At 38.2% G+C, this 24,310-nt stretch overlaps 1 protein-coding gene across 3 annotated transcripts; it reads left to right on the top strand.

Moving 5' to 3' along the window:
* The first annotated feature begins 843 nt into the window (after nt 1-843).
* On the top strand, nt 844-24,137 carry il6st (interleukin 6 cytokine family signal transduce). Of its 3 annotated transcripts, none has more exons than XM_023286292.3 (16): nt 844-1,003; nt 1,395-1,466; nt 5,095-5,394; nt 6,688-6,838; nt 7,519-7,673; nt 7,868-8,022; nt 9,186-9,348; nt 10,035-10,099; nt 11,611-11,875; nt 12,839-13,009; nt 15,096-15,197; nt 17,219-17,365; nt 17,478-17,618; nt 18,941-19,037; nt 20,524-20,605; nt 21,757-24,137. In XM_023286292.3, exons 2-16 carry the CDS (start codon nt 1,403-1,405, stop codon nt 22,387-22,389), a joined length of 2,691 nt encoding a protein of 896 aa, XP_023142060.2. In that variant the 5' UTR covers nt 844-1,003; nt 1,395-1,402; the 3' UTR covers nt 22,390-24,137. The 3 variants fall into 3 exon arrangements, with proteins under 3 accessions (XP_023142060.2, XP_023142059.2, XP_023142061.2); XM_023286291.3 differs by having other exon boundaries at nt 5,092-5,394; XM_023286293.3 differs by lacking the exon at nt 5,095-5,394.
* Nucleotides 24,138-24,310: the final 173 nt, after the last annotated feature.

Below are 24,310 nucleotides of genomic sequence, written 5' to 3'. Positions count from 1 at the left end.
ACAAGTTTTTACATTACAAACATTAGAAACTGGATAAATATGAAGCAATATGCTTCTGTGAGAACTTCAACAAAACACACGCTTATTTAGAGCTTTTGTCGCTGAGAAAAATACGTTTCTAGCAGTAATGTGTGTTTACACGGATTTGAGTTTCCCAGTTATGATCTTGTGTTTGATCGTATTTGGAAATAACCTGGATATTAAATTTTCTTAAATTTCCCTCGGGATTAATAAAGCATCTATCTATCTATCTATCTATCTATCTATCTATCTATCTATCTATCTATCTATCTATCTATCTATCTATCTATCTATCTATCTATCTATCTATCTATCTATCTATCTATCTATCTATTTACAAATAGTCACGCTGAATTATTTGAAGTACTTCTGTTCCGTGTATAACATAACTTTTTTAGTTATTCCTTCTTAGGAGCTACTTAATTTTACAGCCTTCTTTCTTGTGTTGTTTTTGAAAACCGGACATAAGCGCTTCAAGCTTCACATTTTGTTATGTTTAGTTATCTAATGTCTTTCCATGGAGTTTCTCCTGTGTTTCTGCGAACGTGAGAGGAGGCGGAGACATACCGGAAAACAGGAGCGAAGGACGGGCAAAACACACACAGCAAAGTCACAGAGCTCCTATTTGTCCAAAGTGTCTGATAGGCAGTTGGTCCATCAAATCACCAAACAGAGTGTCATGGCTGCGCTTTTAAGCAGATCCTTATATTGCCTCTTAGCAAGGCAGAGGCCCTACGCAGACTGCTTCGGTCAATCCCTATTAGTGTCAGATCGTTGAGTCAGAGTGCAGCTCCGCAATATGTTGCGACACAAGGTTGTCCTGACGGGAAATGGGAGGTCCTGTTCTAGAAGCACTGGTCCAGACCAAGCAAATGGCTGCTGAACGGAATTCAACGTGTTGCGACGTTTGTTGGGTTTTAGTATAAAAATGCGACATTTTTCTCGCTAAGTATACACAGGAAGTACATTTGACGCATTTTAGGTACGTATAACCACTTTCTTGTGATTGCGGTCGCATTGTGGCGTCGGAAATAAAGCGCAGTTTGAGCCCTATACATGCTAAATATCGAGCTAATTCTCTGCGACTGTGCTGTACACTGTTACTTCGACTTTACAGTTAACTTTTTGTCCTTAGTTTTTTTTTAAACTTACGTTCGTTAGTATTTGCTAACATGTTAAGACGTTTTCATCTAGTGTTAAGTTTCTTAGCAAAGTCACCACTGGTCAAATGGTAAGACGAAAAACAAACAAAAAAAAACTGCTAAACTCCCATGAAACGCTCCCAGGACTGTTTTTTTAATAGTATGGTTGGAGTGTCTTAAACGCAGCCTTTCCTTTTTTTCTGACATGTTGTGTTTTCTGTTCATATTTAGTCGTCGTCATGGTGTCTTCGAGGGTACTCCAGCTGTTAGCCTGCCTTGTTTCTCTTCTATCCGCTGGCGCTGGTTAGTATCATTTCTTTACGTTGGGCCCCTGATAGTATTCTTTTCTTTCAGTAGACACATCACCAGCAAGCTTCGTGTGACCTCAGAATTCCTTGTTGTTGTTGTTGTGTGCATATTAAATTTCACGTTTGGTGCTGTCCTGCAAGGCCATGCAGAGACCTTTGGAGTTAAAAGGGGGCACATTGAAGCACAGTACAGAAACATACCTTACAATATAACTGGTTGACTTGTAGCAACCCATATTCATGAATAATGCAACATGGAATCACAGCATACCATATCATTGTCCACACCTCATATCTTTGTTAGGGGGCAGTCTATGTTTGACCTGATGGGGTACATTGAACAGCTTCTGTTGAGGGGGTTGATGAGGAGGATATCGCTGGAGGTTGGCTGTATTGATCTGACAGTGTAAACACTAAAAAGAGCACGGGAGAGAAAGTAGCTGATTAAACAAGCGTTGTGTGATCATGACAAGATGCAAAGATAACTAACATTGAAAATGACTGACTGTGACCGCCTCCCTCTGGCTTCAGTCTCCTCCTGGCTTGATGCTCTTGCTACCTCAAGATTTTGTGTCGTCTGCAATTCAGTCTCTGCCTCTCTCATTCCAACCTCTGTCTCCTGGTTAGCTGCTTCCTCTACCTCAACATTCTCTGTGGTCTCCTCAGTACGGACACTTTTCCTCCAGCCTCTGTCTCCTCCTGGCTTTCTGTTCCTAACAAACTCTCATTTCTCTGCGGCACAGTGTCTTCCTCGTTCTCTCCTTCCATCTCCTCATCAGACCTATCATCACTCACTCCCAGGCCGTCTGGAAACAAGGCACAATTTGCCCTTGGATTAATCTAATTAACATCTCTTACACCTAATCAATAATAAACCCACCATACATAATGGTAGATAATGTAACAGAACAGCAACATTGAAATTGTGCTTGTTATTGTTGTTTTCTCTAACTGAATACCTCTGCAATGTAAATAGCTGGTACGTGTGTCATTCTTAGCTTTTGTGCTCTTTGTCATCCAGCTGGGGAGTGATCCACTGCCTTTCACAGCCTCACACAGCTCCTTTTGTTTTTGTCTCAACCTCCTTTCCTTACGAGCCACCTCTGCAGAATGAAATATGATTGATAAACTACAATCTGATACACACACACTGATTCATAATCTGCCCTTTATGGTTCGTAGTGCTAACAGTAAAGTAAAAAATAATTAAATATATAGAAATCATGTATTTAAATGTATTTGTACTTTTATTCAGTTTGACTATCCACTTTGCGCAAGACAGCAAGGTTATAAAAGTTATATATTTTATATTTATGCATATTATTATTTAATTTATGTCTATATATATATATATATATATAATATATATATATATATGTATATATATATATATATATATATATATATATACAAATGTTATGAACAAATACTGATATATTTAAATGAGAAGTTGAGAAAACCACAATTAAAATTATTCTAATTATTGTATTTATACTGTAATAGTCCAAAATTATGTAAATATGCATGTACATTGCATAGTTTTAGCAAAATAACATAACCTATGCCTCATTGCCTCTAGAAACATAGGAAAAACACTGCAACTCACTTGACAGTAAACTGATACAGCTCTGTAATGCACTTTGCCCAAGACAAAAGAAACATACAGAAACAAAAAAGAAGCCTGGCATACTTTTTCCCCTCAGCACACTGTGCGTGATTAACTAGTGGCTATAAGTTATGAGAGGTGTGTGCAGAGTCAGACACACACAAGATGCTCACTTCACTTCGTCAATCATCTTGCAAGAATACACCATGGATGGATGGATGGATGGATGGATAGATAGATAGGTAGATAGGTAGGTCCTTTAATAATCCTTTGCAGGAAATTACAGTGCCACAGCAGTTTCATGACAGTCATAACACCACACACTTTCATACATAGTAAGATAAAAAGAAACGATAAATACTAAAAACCATAAAAACTAAATAAAAAAATAAATACCGCTGCAAAACCTACTCACTGGACTGTCAGTTGTTGATATCCTCCCTCGGGTCTTGGGTTTCTAGACTAGCAGTGCTAGCGCTTAGCTCCAGGGCACGTCTGGACACCTCAGGGCAGTGACGGATGTGTACGTGGATCATGTGATCGGCCGAGGGTAGATCCCAATTATTATTATTTTTGCTTTATTTATTATTTTGGACCACACAGCTTTCATACACACTTACAAAAAAAAAACAAGGAAAAAAAAGAAAAACAGCTTTGACAAAAGGGCACTTTGGGCATAAAGGGGCGGGTGCTCCAGCACCCTCCACAACCCCCCACCCCCGGGCCTGCACTCCTGATGTGGGCACAATACCATTTACATTTTGACCCTTCAATGCAGGCCATCTCTACAACTATAGGTTTGACATGCACTGCAGTAAAAGCACTGGTGGAATTATTAGTACTGATAATGTCAGTGTTCATTTGATGTGTAGCAGGAGACCCATTAGAATTGAATAAATTGAGCATTCCACTTCTGGCTTTTGCTGAAATTTTGTCTATACCAACAAATGAGTGAAGAGCTTGAAGCATAGTTTGCATTATCGAGCTTTGTATAATTATTTGTATAATAACTTGTGGCAACAATTCATATAATCTCACATTGTGCTAAGCAGCATTTTTATTGTAATTTCTTTTTTTTAATAAGTAGCATTAGAAAAAAAAACATACAGCACAGGACATCCTAAACCACTGCAATATAAGGTCCTATAATAACACTGTTAAACAAAATACTTTCTTATCCACCTAATTTTACAGGAACTATATACTGTGACAGTAGCCAGTTTAAATTATTTATCTGTTATAGCTGCAAGGTTAACACCAGGGCTAGCAACTTTGTTTTAATGCATTTTCCCTTTTACCCTGGAAAAGGGTTTTACTCCTTTTCACATTCTTTTAGCATTGCATAAATGAAGCATAGCAGTTGTGAAAATGTTCTTGGTTTTGTTGTAGTAACTGGTTTTGCCACAAGGTGCCACTCCCTTTCTGATTAATGAGATTGGGTTAGAGGCATGTGCTGCTATTCCCTCTTCATTGCACCTGTGCTTTTCTGTATTTGCAGTGTATTTTTAATGCTGCTGATTCTCTTTGCTGTGTTCTCAAAATTGCAAAAATGCATGTTAGCTTGCTTGTTTTGTATTTATTCACATTACTGAATCAATGTTGCCAATGAGTAGCAGTGTTTCTTGCAATTTTTTGAATGTGCAGCAGTATTTTGCTTGTATTGTGAAGTTGCATTGTGAGGAGCATCCCTAGTGAGTGTGACACTTGCCTTAGTAATGGTTTGTTGCCTTGCTGTGGTCATATCAACAACAGGACAGGAATACACACTGCTTGTTTTGGGATGATATTTTTTATTTTAACTATTATGTTATGTATTTTGTGTCCACATCCCATGATAGGCAAAACTTGGGTTAAAAAATTTAATACAGCTACACTCAGCAGTGTTTGTTCCTGTCGTCATTGTCATCAAATTAATACATTGAAACTTTAAATTCTGATTTAAGCACAGTACTTGTTGGATTTGACTCTGAAAGTTAAACTTCATGTTTTTTTTTTTTGTTTTGTTGGTCTTCAGAAGATGACAGCCATTTGGTGATAGCTCCACAGTCTCCAGTGCTTGAGATTGGGACTAACTTCACAGCTACATGCATGATCATCAACACAGCTGAAATCACAGCAGATGATCTCTACTGGAATCTGTCAAAGACTACTGTATCCAAAGAACAGTACATCAAGATCAACAAGACAGCTCTTAATGTCACTATTCCCATCACAAGTGAAAAACCTGAATGGTTATTTTGCCTCTGCAAGAGAGTGTCACCTAAGGTTGTCCTGAACAATGGCAGATTTATTCACGGGATTTTGCTGGTGAAAGGCTGTAAGTTTCCATTAGAACTTAAACCTGTAATTTTTTTTCCCACCTACATTTGATGTCCACATCTGGCCTGAGGGGCATATTATGAAGCAATATAAATGTAGGTTAGCAGTGTTGTGGAGCCTAAAGCCAGAGTTATTAATGTCATGAAGGTGGCTGTCATTTAACCTGGTTGGATCACCAGAGTAACTTAGAATGGAAAGCTAACCTGTGAGGAGGTTCTGTACAGAATTTGGGATTTAAATCAAAAGTTATAGAAAGCACCACTCTTTCACCAACTGTTTTCCTGCCATATTCTCTGTGAGTGGCCCAAAGTCTTAGCTGAGATACTATGTTGTATCTGCAGACCTGTTAAACTGTAAGTTAGTAATGCCACTGAATGGAACTGTGCACTTACAGTAGCATAAACAGTATGTGTTGTCTTGCCAGCGGAACCTGCATGCATTTAGTTGGTGATACAGAAAATGCAATGTGATCGCAGCTGTTAAACAGGTTAGAAGATTGATTAGTCTGTTGGTATTTATTACAGTAAACGGTCACAATAACATTAATTTCAAATTTCCACGTATTCTTCAGTGTGGGTCAGTATCTGTTAGGTGTCTGTATTTAGCAGCTCTGATGAACAGCTGTCATGTTAGAAATAAGCAGCAGGCATTGAAGGTGCACTGAAAGATGAAATATATGTACATTAACTTGCATGAGTAACAATTTATTACCAGCATTCCTGTCTTGCATCATTTGCACTAACACTGCTTTTTATCGTAATACTTTTTAATTTTCTTTACAGTTCTCCATTTAAAAGTGCCTCATTTTGTTCTTCACTGATGTAGTCGGCACATGATCAGCCAGTTGGGAAGAAAAGTCCAATGGCAGATCAAACACCCACTTTTATGGGTGCACATTCAGAGCATGATGAAGAAAGCTTGGGTTAACAAAAAGACAGTTGATAACCACCGTTGTGTTACCTATTAGCTCTGTTTGGGATTTCAGGTTTTGTTGAGCCACCTTACAGAAAGACAGTCTGGCTATGTCGAACTTGCTTCTTTATGCAGCCCTCTGCTGTGGTTGGAAGTTTATACATGGGGGTTACATTGTTATGGATATTCACTGCCTTTCCAGTTCAGTTTTGTTTTGTCTTTCTGTGGCTAAGGAATAATGACTGAATGTGACTTAATGCAATTAGTGAAAATACAGAAAGAACATGAAAAAATTATAAAATAGTAATTTTTCCTTTTAATTTTGTGAGAGAGAGAGAAAAAGGAAAATGTTGGTGTCTGTCTGTCGTCCCAATGTTAGATCGTCCAGAGAAGCCTGAGAATCTGTCCTGTGTCGCAGTTCAGAACGGTACATACATCTCTCCATCCATCAGGTGTGAGTGGGAAGTAGTAGGACGTCAAACAACAGAAGTCCCTACAACATACACACTGATTGTCAGACAAGTCCTCTCGTAAGTATACCTTTATATGTTTTTGCGTAACTGTCACTTTCAGTCAATTTTGGCAGCATTTGTGTTTTTGATTTATTTTAGCATGTCGGAATAAAGTCAAACTGGCTGCTACAGTACTCTCTGCCGAGTTGCACCGCTTGAACTATAGTCTCAAAAACATCTGACTACATTTTTATACCAGACTGAGGGTTGACTTGAGCAAGCCCAGGTTGCTGTAATATCAGTACGCTTCTGGAAACCATGGTTAACATTTTTGGTTAATCCAGTGTTTCCATTTCTCCTCTGCTTAGCAGTGAAAAAGGTCCACTTACAGCTTACGACCCTAGACTGAGAAAGTGGTCTATGCCTTTATAGAATCACATCAGACAGGGACTCCTATTGGCTAGTTTTAAATTATTTTTTTGATAGCACTAAGGCACAACATGTGGTATCTTATAGCACCTCACAGCGGAAGGTGAAGACCTACAAATTTTAACCAGAAGAGCGCAACAAATCCAGAGGAACAAAAAAAAAACTCCCCACTTAACTAATTTGGTTGTGTGTGTAAATTAGATTTAAGTATGGAGAGAGAGAGAACAAGTTAATATGAAATTGTTTAAACTGCATGGATACCAGGTGTGTACCATTGTGTAGGCCTTACTGTAGAGTTCCTGTGAATGATATTACTCTTTTGTCAACAGTGGTGAAACCCATTATACATCAACACCTGCAAAGACTGCCCAAGTGCCTCTGAATGTTTTCCCCAGTTTTATGCTACTGGACATCTGGGTAGAGGCACATAATAAACTTGGAACAATAGAGTCTGAGCACCTGAAAAAGGATGCTAACTACTTTGGTAAGTAAATTGTAGTATTGTATGAATAAGCTTTTCACAGTACTGTCATGTTTATTTTTGCTTACTCTGATCTAGTTTGGTATTAAACATATTTTCACCTAAATGGCAGTGCTGAAAGGGAACTTCAGTGTGTTAACACAACAGTAACTGTCCATTTCCATCTGACACGACTGCTTTCTGGTCTGTTGTTGCAGTGAAAACAAACCCTCCATCTGATGTCACAGTAATTTCAGAGAAGAGTTTTCCCACCTCCCTCCTCATAAACTGGGCTCATCCTATTGCCAGTGAATATTTGAGACTGATGTATCAAATCAGATTCTGCCGACTTGGATCACACATATGGAATTACGTAAGTATGGCCGTGCCCAGTTTTATCACAAGTTCAGCCATGGGTAATGTAACTGTGCAAACAGCTGTACATGACCATATACTGTACATTGTTTTATCTAATGTATAAGTCACATGGCTACAAAACACCATTAACAAAATTAGGCTTTTGCTTTGCAAATATACAACATGCCTCTAAAACAAATGCTCAGCATACTTTAAATACATCATGCTTCATAGACAATTATAGTATATCTTACAAATATTTAAAAAGGCCAAAATATGCTGACTTTTGTCACAATCTTTCTTCCATGATTGTGCTGAGGTATTCCTCACAATATCTTAAATTTTTCACCTTCCACAACAGCAGATAGCGCTATCAATTAGATGAAACATGCTGATCGACTTCTGCCTGGAAGCTCTACAAGTTTGCCTTGAAAACAAGGCAACATTCTTTGTTGGGATCCTCAGTGATGATTATCTGAAGTTTAATAAAAGTTTAGCATTATTGAGAGACTCAAATGTAGCATTCTCAATACACTTTGTCTTAAGATTTCTGCTTTAGCTAGCTGATGGACATCACTGAGACGATGGTCCCTTGCAGAGTGTGGACTGAGTTTGTGAACAAGTCGATGCTGTTGACTCACTTCCACAGGACCTATTTGAACATAGATTTGTGGCTTGGTTGCTCACATACTTTGTGGCAGGTGATCACAATTCAGAATTGGAGCTCCTCATCACCAGTGAAGATGAAGACCATGACATGCTACTGGCACCCTTGCTAAACCCCTCCCTTCTTAGGCTCTAATTGGCTGATTCTAATGTGCCTCTAATTTAAGTCCCAGCTGGCCTTCTGCCTTTTTTTGTTCAGGTATGTTTCTTAGTTCTCAAGGCAGATGCACAAATCCTGCATTTTTGTGGGGGACCACAATGTGTGATTTCAAAGAAAGACAGATATTTAACTGACTGGGTCAGTTAAATATTTGTCTTTTTGTGCCAAACCAGAGCCTTGATGGGGTTTATCAATTGCAAATCCTGTTAGAGGGATATGCGCATTCTCATAGACCTGGAGTCCCATCCATTCACGACTACAATATTTCTAGTTTCTCAGTTATTTTCTGTTTATGACTTTTTTAATTTTTCTCTGACAAAATCACTAAGCGATATGTGGTTTATGTTCTTTAGGTACCACTTGAAGACACTTCCGAGTATATTCAGTCCTTCAGACTTCAGAACCTTCGACCAGACACAGTTTATGTCACTCAAGTACGCTGCAAAAATTCTCAAAAGAACCACGGTTTCTGGAGCAACTGGAGTAACAATGCTACCGAGAGAACACAAGAGGACCGTGAGTATTCTAGTATTCTAGACAATGAATGGATGGATGGATTATAGCAGGTTCTGAACCAATAGCATGATGAGAAATAACAGTGAAAATTGAAAAATAGTTCCTGAGATATTAACATAACCTCAAATTTCAATGTGTGGGCTATTAAAAAAATAGAAAAAAAATTGATGTGTCAGTCCTTAAATTTCACAGTCACCATAAATATCCATACTTTATGGTAAAGTTAGTTCAAGCATCACAGAGATGGTTGTGGTGAAGGCCTCCAGTGATTTGAGAAGGAATACCAAAAAAAGTCCTGTTCCTTGTGCAATGACAGCACCACATTTGGCCTCAGTGACACTGCTTATGATGGCTTGCAAGCATAATTTGTGTAATTTCTGCAAGTTTTGTGTAGCCATTAATAGGTGATCCCCAATACAATGACAGAAGTTTTGAAAATATAGATTAACTTTGATGAAAAGACTTGCTAAACCTGTGAACAGCAAAATAAATGATTGTTTTTTGTGATAAACACTCATGGGTTTCAATAATTCCACCACTGAAAATTCTGACTTATAGAAGTCTTCAAGACACATACGGTCTTTACAAGTGCATGTAAATTTTTGTTTGTGACTTATTGTGTTGTGATTAGTTTAATTTTGCTTTCAGTTGCAAGATTTTGTTTCCTTTTTGTTTTTTTGATGTAGGACCAAGAAGTAAACCAGATTTATGGAAAATCGTTACTGAAGATGGGATAAAGTTTATTTGTAAGGTAAATTCCCACATCACATTCAGTTTAACATAAAAGCTGTTTTGCCAAATAATTCTAATATTGCCATTGGTGGCAAAATGTACAACATCATAAATTGCATAAAATCCAAGGTTTAATATGCCATCCATTGTATGCGGAATTATTGTGCACTTTATGTGGAATTACTCCCTTTAATCTTCTCGTTTCCTGATTGCGGAGTGATACAGATTCTCAACTCAGAGAATATGGTATATTTGCAAACCTGTTGAGCAATACATTAAAAATCCCGTGTTGCGTTGCCACAGGAACCTGCATGTGTTTAGCTGATGATGCAGAAAATGCATCAACATGTTTTTATATATGACACTGATTTGCAATAGATTAGTATTAGTATTTATTACTGAGAATATTCAATCATTAACATCACTTTGATTTGGCTACAAGCGAAAGAGATTTTCGCCTATGCTTCAGTATGGGACAATATTTAGGACCTGAATGCACTTCTTCAATATCATGTTTAAATGTGTTAAGTTGCAAGTTTAACACCTCCTAACACCTAGAAATGAATGACTGCAGTAATCGGTACATCAAATATATTACGACAAAATTAACAGTTTCCTCCCAGCATTTTTACTTTTAAATATTTTTTATGTATTCCTGATACCTCTCCATTACAACAACCTGTTTCTCTAAAGCCTGAAAATGGGCGGTATTACATTGATGCAGTTCATGTGGAGGAAGAGTCACACGACGTGCTCCCTTTCATGTGAATGTGCACAGTCTGAAGCAGAAAGCCTGGGTTAACATAGACAGTTGATAACCACCATCATTACATCTGGCATCTCTGACTGTGGTTTTTAGGTTTTATTGAGTGCACTTAAAATAGTGCACTACCAAACAGAGATCCAGTTGAGATGCTGAATCCAAAAAGTAATTGCGGACAGCAGATTCAAACCTGTAAGCAGAAGACGGGTACTAAACCTGTAGCCCATGTGCTCAAAAGAAATGCAAGTGTTTACTGTTTACCATGTGCTGTCTCATCATGTTACTGGGCAAAAAGATGGTAAAAATAAAGTTCCTCATCAAAGTGTGTATGTTTGTCTATGATACAAAATTGAAAAAACAGCATTGTCATGAGATCAAGGTGGGACAAAAGCAAAATATTACAAAATTTATTTAATACATTTTGATGTTTTCACTCGAAATAATGTTTGAAAATAAACATTTTGAGGAGTGTCAAGGAAAGATTTAATTACTGAATGGAACGAAATAATTTGTCAGGTTGTGATGTATTCCTGGGTCGTTTACAACTAAAACAATGCATAAAACATCATAATAATTGAATACACACTGCACAATGACATATAATGGAAAGTAACCAAAAACAATGTTAAAGTTTACAGCTTTGGTTTCGTAGAGATACTGGCATCCTGGTTTATTTTGAACCTCTTTGGTAATCCTGTCAGTTGTGATTCTGTACACTTGATCCTAAACTGCTAGTTAACATGCATTGTGTGACTTTCCTCTGCCAGGATCCTGAGCTTTCCAATGGGAGGATAACAAGATTTGATATAATGATTCAAAACCCAAAGGATAAAATCAAGAATGGAAGTTCGGAATGGGAACGTATAATGGTCAACAGATCCGAGGCAGACAGCAGCTCCAGTCACAGGAAGATTACGCTGCTTAAAAAGATTCCCTTGGCAGACAAGACGTCTGTTAAAGTGTACGTCACCGCCATTAATTCTGTGGGGAAATCTGATGAGGCGTTGTTGGTCATCCCTGCAAATGCAAATGGTAAGTGTCAGTGGTGACTCTGAATTAAAAGCCACTCTTTTAAGCATATCCAGTGCATGTATTTGTTTTAGCACAAACTTACACATACACAAGAATATTGATTACTAACCTGTAGCCATATCTGAACCACAGTCACAGTATTGTAAACATGATATATCCTAGTGAACATGGTGAGATATTCAGCAGAGTAGTAGGAGCAGGTGGCTTTATACGTGAGAAATCACTTTACCAAATTGACAAAAGTGCCTTAATTAGCAAGTGGAATATTTCTGCCTTATTGCGTATTCCATGAGTAATGCAGTAAGATTGCATGCTGTTATACCACATGGCTTGCCTGATCACGTGCAAACAGACAAGGTCTGTTACTGAACAGAGCTAATACTTGCAATTTCTTTGGCTATGATGGTTCACTTCCTTTGCACTGTAGTCCTTGTGCTTGCTTTCAGAGGTCTGTAAACACGTGTGTAGACAATTTTCTGTTCTGTACAGTTTCTTGTAATTGTAATCATCTGAATCCAGGCTGACATCATTGCAGGCCATTACTGTGAGGAGGTGAGACTAAGACAAGTAGCTTTGTATCAGGAAGGGTCTAAGCTTTGAAAAAGGTTGTTGAACTGATCACATCAGAATTAATGTTTTGACCACAGATTACGTGCACCGTACATAACCATAAATAAGCAAAAGTAGCAAGTAGAATGTATTTGATAGCTATGACTTCCTGAGCTGTAATAAACCTGGTGAAAGGTTTTAACCCACCCTGTTGCACTGAATGCCACCATTGACTTATAAAAATGAGAGATCATCAGTAAACTTAGTCTATTGACTTAATCTGTTCTGAATCAAGGCTAAGTGGGTAATAAATGGAAAAACATAGTAGACGTAGTAGAAGACATTAAGTAGCATTCCAGTAATGATATGATATCAGCTGTTTGGGTTATATTTGTGTGTGTTTGTGTTTTACAGAGTTTGCACCAGTGGAAGAGCTGATGGTCTGGCCTCATGAGGGTCAGCTGTTGCTGGAATGGAAACCCCCCACCAGTACAGCTGTGTCAGAATATGTGGTGGAGTGGGTCAGTGGTGGTCAGATAGACTGGCAGAGGGAAAGGGGAAGCACCAGACACACCGTCATTAAAGGTAATTTCTTTCTTCTAAAGAATTAGTAAACAATTATGTCCAAGAGGAGATTGTTACATAAGTTTTAACTGGCTATTTCACCCATCTTGGCAAATCTATTCTTGCCGATAGTGAATCACTCACCTTGTGTATTGTAAAGTGACTGTAAAATGTTGGTGAGTAGTTAGATGCATGGAGAGAAGGCTGTGTTCAGCTTGGGTCGATAGTATCATACTACTATAGTACTTTGCAGAAGGCACTGTACACATTTGAAATATGAAATATTCTGGCTATAGTTAATATTTATGAACTCACTTCATACAAGGTCCAGTAAATATTAAAAAACTGAAAAACCAAATGCATATTTGCTGTGAGTTCTGTTTGCTGTAACAGTTCTCCTTGATACACTTGTAATTTACATGTCACCTGCAACATATGTGCCAAGCAACTCTAAGACATTGCAGTCTTTAAACTGCTTGGTATGTAGGCTGTTACGTTCCCTTTCTCAGGGAAACCTGGACATAGCTTGCTGTGTGCTTGCCCACTCTTCCCATTTCCCAGAAAAGCCAGCTGCACAGTATACATCAAAGCTGAACAATGTCCATAACAACCAAAAAAATAAATAATTGTCTGTCAACCTTAAATTTCCTTAACAAAGAAATCAAAGGATAACTAAATGGCAGGTCTCTAGCCTGTACACTGCAAAAACAACAACAAAAAACATGATAAATAAAAGCAAACAAAGGGGCTTCTCACTCCTACTAAGCTGCTAAGTGCTCACTATATGCAAAGTTGTATTTACAGCGTCACTAGTATAAATTAAGCAGGTTGTTGTTTAACTGAATCTCCAACTCACTCTACCAAAATGTCCAAGTTTTTATTCATTGGTCTGAGATAGAACAGAATAAATGCAAAATTAAACTTCTGTAATGGAATCACTGAAACACATGCGTCTGTGCCACAATAAAATTTGTCATTCATTTTGATTTTTTCATAAATGTATTATAGGGCGTTTAGAAATATGACAAAATCTTCAGGATCAAAGAAATATGCAAACAGCAATGCTAATATTTCTTAACTGTCCTGTGGCCAATTTTATTTCAACAAGGCGCTGTTGGTAGCCATCCACGTTTTGACCACTTCTCTTGACGTAATAGATACAGTTAAGCTTAACTTGTTGACTCTATGATGATATTGCAATCATTAGCTGCTTTGAAGAGGGTTCCAAGTGACTGTACCGACTTATTCAAGTCAACGATTTGCTTTTTCAGGTCTGGGCTGAGCTCTTCAGACTTTCCCATTGTAGTGTTTGTGGCCGAGTCTAATGAGTGCATTCAGTGGACCCTATATATTGGCTCAGAAGTTAGCAACTGTAGCCAATTGTAATCACTCACTCTAGTAATAGATGTGATGTGCAAAGTGAATGAAACAAGTTTTTTGTGACTTTGGCACATACAGTCAGGTCCATGAATATTTGGGCATGGACATACCATTATGAGGAGGCACCACCTCCTTGGCAGAGGAATAACACACACATGGCCCTGGAACAACTGAGCCACCAACTGTCCAATATCTTTTGGTCCCTTTAAAAGGTGGTGGGCACAGCTAAAATGTGTGGTAATTCCAACACTGTTCACCTGATTTGGAAGTAAATACCCTCAAATGAAAGCACATCTTGATTGTTTCATTTCAAATCCATTGCAGTGTTGTACAGAGCCGAAATGCTGAAAATTGTGTCATTGTCCAAATACTTATGGACCTGACTGTAAGCTGTCTTTTGCACTCTCTGTGATGGTTTTGAACCACATTTGGAGCTGAAATGTGATGAAAACCTTTCCTAAATCACTTCACACAACTTGCTACTTCAACGCCATGCACTTTAGACTTGTGCTGTATTGAAAGTAGAATGACCTTGAAAGATTGCTGTTGCAGCTTTTGGAGAAAAGTGACTCGGGTGGTCATTCAAACATGAAGTTGACACCTTAAGATGGCATCAGATTAACAGAAAGGAGGGTGTGTCTGAAAGGGGCTATATACGTATTATCAGGACTGTAGATTTTACTGCAAACTTACCTTTGAAGAATTTAACTTTTGATGTCAATTCTAGGGAACCTTGAGCGGTTTGTTTGCTACAACGTGTCTGTGTATCCCATATACTCTGGACGGATCGGGAATCCAGCACATGCAGAAGTCTTTCTGGAAGAAGGAGGTAAGATCTCTGTGTAAATAATAAACCATTGTGTTTTAAAGTATTGTAAATATTAGCAATAGATCCAAATTGCATTATGCAACTAAAGCCTCAGTCAGAGTTAACAGGTATCACGAACGTGATTATCAACTTTCTTTGTTAACTCAGGTTTTCTGCCTCAAACTCGGTGCGTTCACAGAAAAGTGTGAGTTTAACACATCATGTGACTCTTCGTCTGAACAAAATTAAACGATCATGTACAGGTTGTGAAGGTTATGACAGTAGAAAGTGCTGCTGCTATAAGACAGGAATGCCAGTAGAGACGCATAAATATATCTTTATTTTACCGATCAAGGCAGCTGCTAATTTCTGACAGCTGCACATTACGGCTGTTAAACTTTAAACTTCATATGTTCAAACATGATATTGTCCTGAAGTGTATTTAGGTCTGACACACATCCCATATTGCAGGATATCGCTTTAATTTTTGGCCAAATCAAAGTGAAATTGATGTTAGTGATTGAATATTCTCTGTGAGAAATACTAATAGAATAGTCAATGTTCTAATCTCTGTTCTATCAGCTGCAGTACCAGCAGTGTTAATGGACTTCAAAACAAATCAGGACAAACATAAAGACATATTTATGCAATTCCTGCATGTAATGCAATGCAAATCCTTCTTGCTTCATGGTACAGCACTTACCTCTGCTTATTGAATTTGATTCTTCACATTTCTTCTTCAAGGGGCAAGCGTTAAAGGTTGTACAACAGTAAACAAATCCTATACATTAATATATCCTATACATAGGATACATTTATATGAATAAATCCTATACATAGTACAGTACCTACAAAACGTATTCACCCCCTTAGACATGTTCTTCTTTTATGGGTTTCCGCATTGAATCAGGTTACATTTAATTTGGCTTTTTTGACCAGAATTTACAAAAAATGTGAATTAATCTCCAAGTAAAACAGATTTCTATCAATTCATTAATAATATGTAATATAAAAAAGTGATTGCATAAGTATTCATCCCCTTCAAATCAGCGTGTAGTAGATCCACCTTTGGCTGCAATTACAGCATTGACCTTGTTTGGATTATTCCTGCACATCTGGACAGTGCAATTTTACCCCGTTCTTCTTTGCCAAACTGTCAGATTGCCCAAGGATTGTGTGTGAACAGCCCTTTTGAAGTCCAGCCACAAATTCTCATTATGGTTGAGGCTCTGGGCTGTGACATAGCCAATTCTGAACATTCACCATGGTGTCATTGAATCGCAGTGGAAAACAAATCTTCTCCCAAGTCACAGTTCTCTTGCAGACTGCCTCTCTTCCAGGTCTGCACCAATTGTGTGGTCATACAAAGAGTCCACATGACCATTTTGGTATGTCAAAATACCAAAAAACTTCCAATACTTGTCACACGTTTAATTTCTACTGATGTTACAGGTCTCAAAGGTTGATAAAAGTAGACCAAAAGCTGTATTTTTATTGACAAATATGGACAGATTTTAATATTACTAGTGTCTCAAAAAATGTAAACACAGGAAAGTAGTTACATATTTCCATCAGTTATTTAAGGAAGTAACGATTTACTATATTCAAGACACGTTACATGAAATATTTCAAGCCTTTTTTTGTTTTAATTTTGATGATCATGGCTTATAGCTCATAAACATCAGAAATTCAGTATGTAAAATTATTGGAACATTTCCTGAAATCTAGCAGAAAAGGATTTACAATGAAGAAATGTCCAACTATGTAGAAATGTATTCATTTATACACTTAATAATAAGATGGGCCCAACTCATCAAAAATTACTGCATTAATGTGACGTGGCATGGAGGCAATAAACCCGTGGTCTTGCTGAGATGTTGTGGAAGCCCAGGTTGTTTTAATAGCCCCAAATCACGACACGTTGCTAAACTTTGGACTCCAAACACATCAGATTCTGTGTCTCTCCACTACGCTGTCAGATTTTAGGCCTTTGATTCCAAATTGAAATGCAAACCTAATACACGATGATGTTGTTCTTACAGCTCCAGTACGAGGCCCTACTGTCAAGCTGAATGGTAACCCAGGGCGTAATGAGGCTAAGCTGACATGGGAAGAGATTCCCCAGCACAGCCGACGAGGCTTCATCACAAACTACACAATATTTTACACAAGTGGTGCTGAAATACATGGTATGTACACTTTGCATTGTATCCTGCTTGTTGTTCTTTACATTTACTGCTTTCCATGACATTATCTCAGCTGCCAGTCTAACTTGTTGATTTCTGTTTTGCTCATTTGTAGCAATAACCGTGCCGGCTAACACCACCTCATACACTCTGACATCACTGTCAGCCAACACCAAGTATGACACTTGGATCAAGGCTTCAACCATCCGAGGCTCAGCCAACGGCTTTAACCACTCTTTCACCACACTGAAATATGGTCAGTGCCAGGTTTCTTACATTATCCTTACTCTAGCAAGGGATTGATTGAAATAACTGTCTTAGGGCTGATACCAGCTATTAGCTATCAAGTAGACTAGTGACCGATCAATTAGAACCAGTGTGACAGATAGACATTTTGAGTGAAAAATGAAAATCATGGTGTCAAATTTGTTGAAATGTCCTTGTTTATTTATGCTTTACATATTTGAAATTAAAAGAGAATGTTTAGTCCTTCAGTGCTGTTAACCAGCTAAAGTTCAGTTTGCATTCCAGTGTCAAGTATATTGATACTGCGTATTGATATCCATGGCCTGGTTTGCAAAAATAAACAAAAAAAAAGATGATAAAATGTTGAAATATTTCTGATACAATTTTTGATATTCATTTGGAGCAAATCTTTTAATCAAGTAATAAAAATTATCTTTAGACTAATTAATGAATCAGTGAGTACATTGACCAACAATCCTTAGATTATTAAATAGAAAATAATTGTTAGGTGCAGACCAAGATTATAGTCGCAGCCATGTGGAAAGAGGGTTACGGTTAACCATGTTTCTCAATGCTGCTATGTAAATCCTAACAAGCCATCAGCTACATTATGTTTTCATTTTAACACTTTCAACTCAATGCAGTCCATGTCGAGTGTGAGGTAGTTCAGATGATGGTCTATGATACTGAGAAGACTGCAAGCAGCAATACTTGAGTAGAGTACTCCCACGAGCTTATTGCAATTTCTTCATACAGTCGTCTGCATCAGTCACCTCATGTCTATGAAGTATAGGCAGTTAAGCTCACAAGATCTGGGTTCTGCCATTTACCAGACTTCTGGAAGTTAGACAATTAGAAGAAGGTGGGATTTTTGGAAGTGTGGCCATAGAAAGACAAGAGCTAAAACAGCTTGTTTTAGATAGAGGTTGAACTGAGAGACTGCATAACCAGCAGTATGAGATAAATTAGCATTTTTCAAAAAAAAAAATGAATTACTGAAAGCCACTCTAGGGGACTCCCAAAATAACAATATACAGTTGGAAAAAGGCATAATATGTCCTCTTTAATTTGTTTCTTTATGGTAATCTGAGAAATCAAGCATGGTTTTAAAGCATTCAGAGCATATTTGGTTTGATCTTGCCTTTGTATGAGCCAAAGACATACATAATTGTGGAAATGTGGTGAGGGGTGCAACACATGCAGATAGACTCCGCTCAGACACATGTTGATTAGCTCCTTTTATGTGCATGCTACACATCAGCTAAGCTGCTGTATTTCGCTTGGCTTTTTGAGTTGCTAGTAATCTGTTGTCTACTCTAAATATCCCCTCAGCACCAGGAGAGATCGAGGGCATTGTGGTAGGAGTGAGCCTTGGCTTTCTGTTTGTTGTTCTCATGACGATGCTGATCTGTTTCTACAAAAAAGATCTGTAAGTAGCCCTTAAACACCTCTCAGACTCTGGTTTGACACCCCCCGTTAGTGTCTTTCAGGAGAGACTCAATGAGTGCACCTTCGGATTTCCATTCACTGTTCATTGCATCTTGCCCCTTTCTATGGCAGCAGTTAACAAGCACTCAAATGTGTCCATCTGTACTAGTTTGTTTTGAAGCGCTAGGACAGTCCACAATTCTGATTTGCTCATTCTAAGTCACCACTGTTCACAACCAAACCAGAAAACCTAAAATCTCCCTTTCTTAGATGCCTTTTGTTAAGTTATTATAGTGTTTTTTATTATGATACAGTCGTAAACAGGGATTTACATACACTTGTAAAGAGAACGTGTATCATGGTAGTCTGGAGTTATGAATGACTTCTCTAACTTTGAATTTTCCATGTTGGAATTATTGAAACGCATGTGTTGTCAAAAAATAAACAATAGTGCCTTTTGTTTCTTTGATGGATTTAATACAGGTCTTCTGGAAAGATGACAAAATCTGCTGGGTCAAAAATGTACATACAGCAACTTGAATTATTAGTTTTGGTCATGTAGAAAGCTGTATAAATCAAATTTTATTTGTGCCAAGACGGCTTAACTTCTTCTAAATGCTTTCGATTACTACTCAGCCACAAACACTAAAGTGAGAAAGTCTGTGGAGCTTAACAACGATCTATAAAAGCAAATCATTGACTTGAACACGTCAAGAAAGTCACTTGGAGCCATTTCAAAGCAGCTATAGATATCAAAATCATCTGTGCAAACAGCTTTTAAGTATAATACCACCAAACCTATGGTCAAGCATGGTGGTGGTCGTATTCTGTTCTGCTGCTGTTTTGGTGCCAGTGGAACTGGTGCTTTATACAAAGTAATTGGAATAATGAAGGAGGAGGATTACCTCCACATTTTTCAGGAAAACCTAAAAATCATCTGCCAGAAGATTGGGTCTTGGACACAATTGGGTGCTCAGCAAGACAGTAACTCAAAATACACATCAAAAATATTAAACAAAAAACAAACAAAAGTAGTGGCTAAATCAGGCTAGAATTAAGGTTTTACAGTGGTCTCTCCACAGTCCTGACTTAAACCCCATTGAGAACTTGTGGGCTGTGTTGAAGAAACAAGTTTGTGTCACAAAGCCCACAGATTTAGTTTAACTGTATCAATTCTGTCAAGAGGTGTTTTCACAAATACAATCAGACAGTTATGGACAACTACCAAAAGTTGATATGAAAATGGCAACAGGACTTTTACCTTTTTTTTTTTTTTTTTTTTTTTTGACTCAGTGTATTTTGTCATAAGTCCAGATGCCCTTTAATGAATCTATCAAAGAATCAATATGCATGATTCCATTGTAGCAAATTCAGAGTTTTAGGAGTCATTGGGAACTCAAGACTGACACAATATACATGGTCCTTGCAAGTGTACTTACACTTTTGTTCATGACTGTTTTAAATCCCCAGTGTTTTCTCTCTTGCAGGATCAAGAAGAACTTTTGGCCCCAGATTCCAAACCCTGGAGAAAGCACTATTGGAAACTGGTCTCCTGATTATCCTTTGAAAGTAAGGACTTCTTTTGCCTGAGAAAGTCAGCACATACAGTATTTAGTACATTAAGTAATAGTACATTAAGATAGTAAAACAGCATAGCCAGTAGGTTTGCACTAGTGTAGCACATTGTTGTAGATAGTGCCCTACTTTCCAAGAAATTCTCACCCCGATGATACCAACAGCGTAGCTGAGATGACTCGAGGAGGAACTACTCGCACTAATGGATGATGTTAAGTTCCTCTTTTTTTGTCGTTACCACCAGCTTTGTCTGCCCTATCACCACACCTTCTCACTGCACATACCATTATGAAACCAGTGGCCTCAGATGTAATTTTCCTACTCTAAAAAGTGACATGATAAAACAAAGGTGTAACACACATAATAATTTTAAGAGAGCATTCCAAATATTTTTTCAGCAAATAACGGTGTGAGATGTGCCAATACAGCTAAATGTTTACAGAGGCGACAAAGTCCTGCTGTTTAGTCTTTCAGAACTAAGGGGACAGAAGTTGAGGCAGTCTACTCAGATACCCATAGGGTTGCTGGAAAACTCATGAATTTAGGGCTCACGCATTGTTGGAAAAGGTATACCAACTGATCAGCTAGACACCGGAATCAGGTGGTGTCTACCATGTCCAGTGACTGGCTAATTGGTCTCAGTATTATCTGATTCTGTGTTGGTTAGATTTGCATTCATGAGCTGCATGATTGTACCAGTTATGCACACATCTACAAGGTCATTCTACAGCGTCAAGAAATGACAGGGTCCTACACTGCTGCCAATCTGACAGCCAGATCAGGGTTAATGTGGTGTTGCAAGACACTTGAAATGCGATCAAAGCTCTAGATAAGGACAAGTTGGTGAATTTGCCATGTCTGGTACACACATATTACAATTGGTGGTGAATGAGTGTCTGCTGGTCCAGTGAAGCATCATTGACAAGGTGGAAACAAGATTGTAAGACATTTCAGACGCTCACCACCTATTCGATGAACCTCAGTAACAACAGCTACAGACGTCCTACCACCAGAAATGGACACACAAACAAAAGCACCACTTGCTGGCTACAGTTAATATCAGCCAACACACTATACACATTATCAGTTTTCAGTCTTATTTATTTTTAATCTGTAACTTTATCCTAGTTTCTTTTCCTCTACAGGCAGAAACACCAAAGGAAAACTGTCTATCTGGCATAAGTGTACTTGATATGGATATTTGTGATGGAAAGTGTGTAATTGAGGAGGACAAGGCCAGTCTACCCCTGAAGAAGGACAAGTATCTGTCTGAGGAGCACAGCAGTGGTATTGGTGGTTCCTCCTGCATGTCCTCACCTCGCCAGAGTGTCTCTGACAGTGATGAGGGCGGTGACATGGCTGACACTACATCCAGCACCATTCAGTACTCCTCTGTGGTGGCCTCCAGTGGCTACAAGGGTCAGACCCCCAACTCTCATCCCCAGCAGTCCATTTTTTCAAGGTCTGAGTCCACACAGCCGCTGTTGGACTCTGAGGAAAATGCCGACATGGTGGTGCAGGATGGCAGCAGACAATTCCAGCATTTCTCCAGACAGCCCTGCTGTACACACAATGCAGGGAACAAAGACACCACTAACTGCGATGACTTCAGCCAGCTGGCAATGGAGCAGCAGGAGATCCCGCAGTCTCTGGACTTCTGTCCTCTAGAAGAAGACAATGAGCAGATAACACCTACAGACGAACTGTCAGCTGACTGGCTGCCAACAGTACCAGTCTCCAGCTATATGCCTCAGCTGGGTGGCTACAGGCCACAGTAAGAACACAGACAGACATGACTCATGCATTACCTACATTGGCATGTAAAAGTTTGGGCACGCATGATCAAAATTCTTGTCACTGTAAATAGCTAAGTGAGTAAAAGTGGACTTGATTTCCATAAGAACTGACGTGTAAGATGACATATATCTTTAATATTTTAAAGCAAGTTTGTCTCGTAAAGCTTCAAAATAAGATAAAACAAGAAAGCCTGAAGTGAAACACTGTAACACCCTCTCTGTAAAGTGTCAGAACTTTATACCTTTTAGAAATTAGTTTGTCTTCTACTCACTTAAATTTTCACAGGAACAGATATTTTAAACAAACTTTTGCATGCCACTCTTTGGAAACGGTTTGGTACATTTGTTAATGTCATGCTTTCATTTCAAACCTTTTAGGCTATGATGAAAACTGTTGCAATGTATCTTTTGCACATAACCAAGTATACATAGTCTAGGATGATTTACTCTGTAAAGTTAGTGTGAATTAGAGCTTTTAATAGTTGTTTGCTAGCTGTGCACTCGTGTGGAAACATTTCACAGCCATATCTTCATTTTACAGTGATGCCCAAAACATATTTGACATGTGGCAAGTTTTATTTTTACTTTCAAATACAATCGGTAGAAGTTTTAAAAATGGCATGAGTATGAGCCACAGTTGGAGTGAATATGGCTACAGCAGACAGGATGATGTCTTCAATTTGTGCTTCTTTTTCAGTTTGACAGGTATCTTGCTGTAGTGCCCTCTTGTGGAGGGCTGCCAACTCTGCAGGAAAGTTACAATTTGTAACTTGGGCATTGTCATATAATGTAAAAAAGTATATTTTCAGTGTAACTATATATACTGCACATGAATGTAATCAATTAACGCAAGGTCATACTGACATGTTTTTCTCATGACATGCCAGTGCATGTTCACTAAAGTTTACTTAGCTGCCTTTAAAAATGAGAAAATAGGGGGGAAAATGTCATGTTCCTACTGTATGTAAGATCACCTGGCAAGATCACTGCTATATTTTTGGATATGAAGTCAGTAATTTATGGAAGCCAACAAAAGGCTCACAGTCAACTGAAAACCTTGGTTGCTTTTCAGCATCTCTACAATGTTAGCTGTAAATGTTACATTTGGATCAGTCTGTGTAAGAGCAAGCATTACATCTTCATTTCTTCTCATCTTACAGTGTTCCAATACAGCGTTGAATATACAGTACAGAATATACAATCTCAAACAGCTGTGCTTTTCCTTTTAATAAACCTTTGATCACAGTCATTGATGAGGACATGGTGATAATATGTTGCTGGATTCTTGACAGTAAACGGGAGTCCAGATCACCTGAAAATGTGATTATTCACTCTCATCTCAACAGCAAATAATGACTTGCTGTGTTCTTCTGGACAAAGGCATTAACTTGCCTGCAGAGGATTTGAGAAGCAAACATGCGATAAAGTGTCATGTTCCACAAATTTTATGTAATTCGGTTAACTTTTGTTTAAATATTGCCAGTTTACAGCATATATCCTCTTAAGACACTTAACATGTATTATAGAGAGAAACCTAACAAGTCCAAAGATTGTCACCGTGGTGACATGAAAGAAAAAGAAAATTGCTGACTGAATGAAATGCTGACTTTTTCAAAACACTATTTTCAGTGTGGCCAGCAAAGGTCAAAGGTTTCTGATATCAGAGTGTTGTACATGACTAACATAAAATGTAAAATACATGTTTGAACTACTGTAATGTCACTTGACAATACTGTGTTCCAGAGTTGTGTATTTGTTTAAACCCCCCCCCCTTTTTTAAACCAAAGGCCATGGAAGACAGTCTCCATCAGAAAAAAAGATGCAAATTTAAGCATCTCAGAAATTTCACCTAGCATGAATGTTTTTATTTTTGTAATAACTTTTCAAATGTGTATTCAGCAGA

The sequence above is a fragment of the Amphiprion ocellaris genome, chromosome 17 (assembly GCF_022539595.1).
Source record: "Amphiprion ocellaris isolate individual 3 ecotype Okinawa chromosome 17, ASM2253959v1, whole genome shotgun sequence".
NCBI classification, from domain to species: domain Eukaryota; kingdom Metazoa; phylum Chordata; class Actinopteri; family Pomacentridae; genus Amphiprion; species Amphiprion ocellaris.
This window is presented reverse-complemented; position numbering and strand designations above follow the sequence as displayed.

Coding starts and splice junctions, on each gene's coding strand:
- il6st (XM_023286291.3), top strand. CDS start 1,403: ATGGTGTCTTCGAGGGTACTCCAGCTGTTAGCCTGCCTTGTTTCTCTT. Junction 6,839..7,518: donor ATTGTCAGACAAGTCCTCTC/GTAAGTATACCT, acceptor TTTTGTCAACAG/TGGTGAAACCCATTATACAT. Junction 17,619..18,940: donor TTTCACCACACTGAAATATG/GTCAGTGCCAGG, acceptor ATATCCCCTCAG/CACCAGGAGAGATCGAGGGC.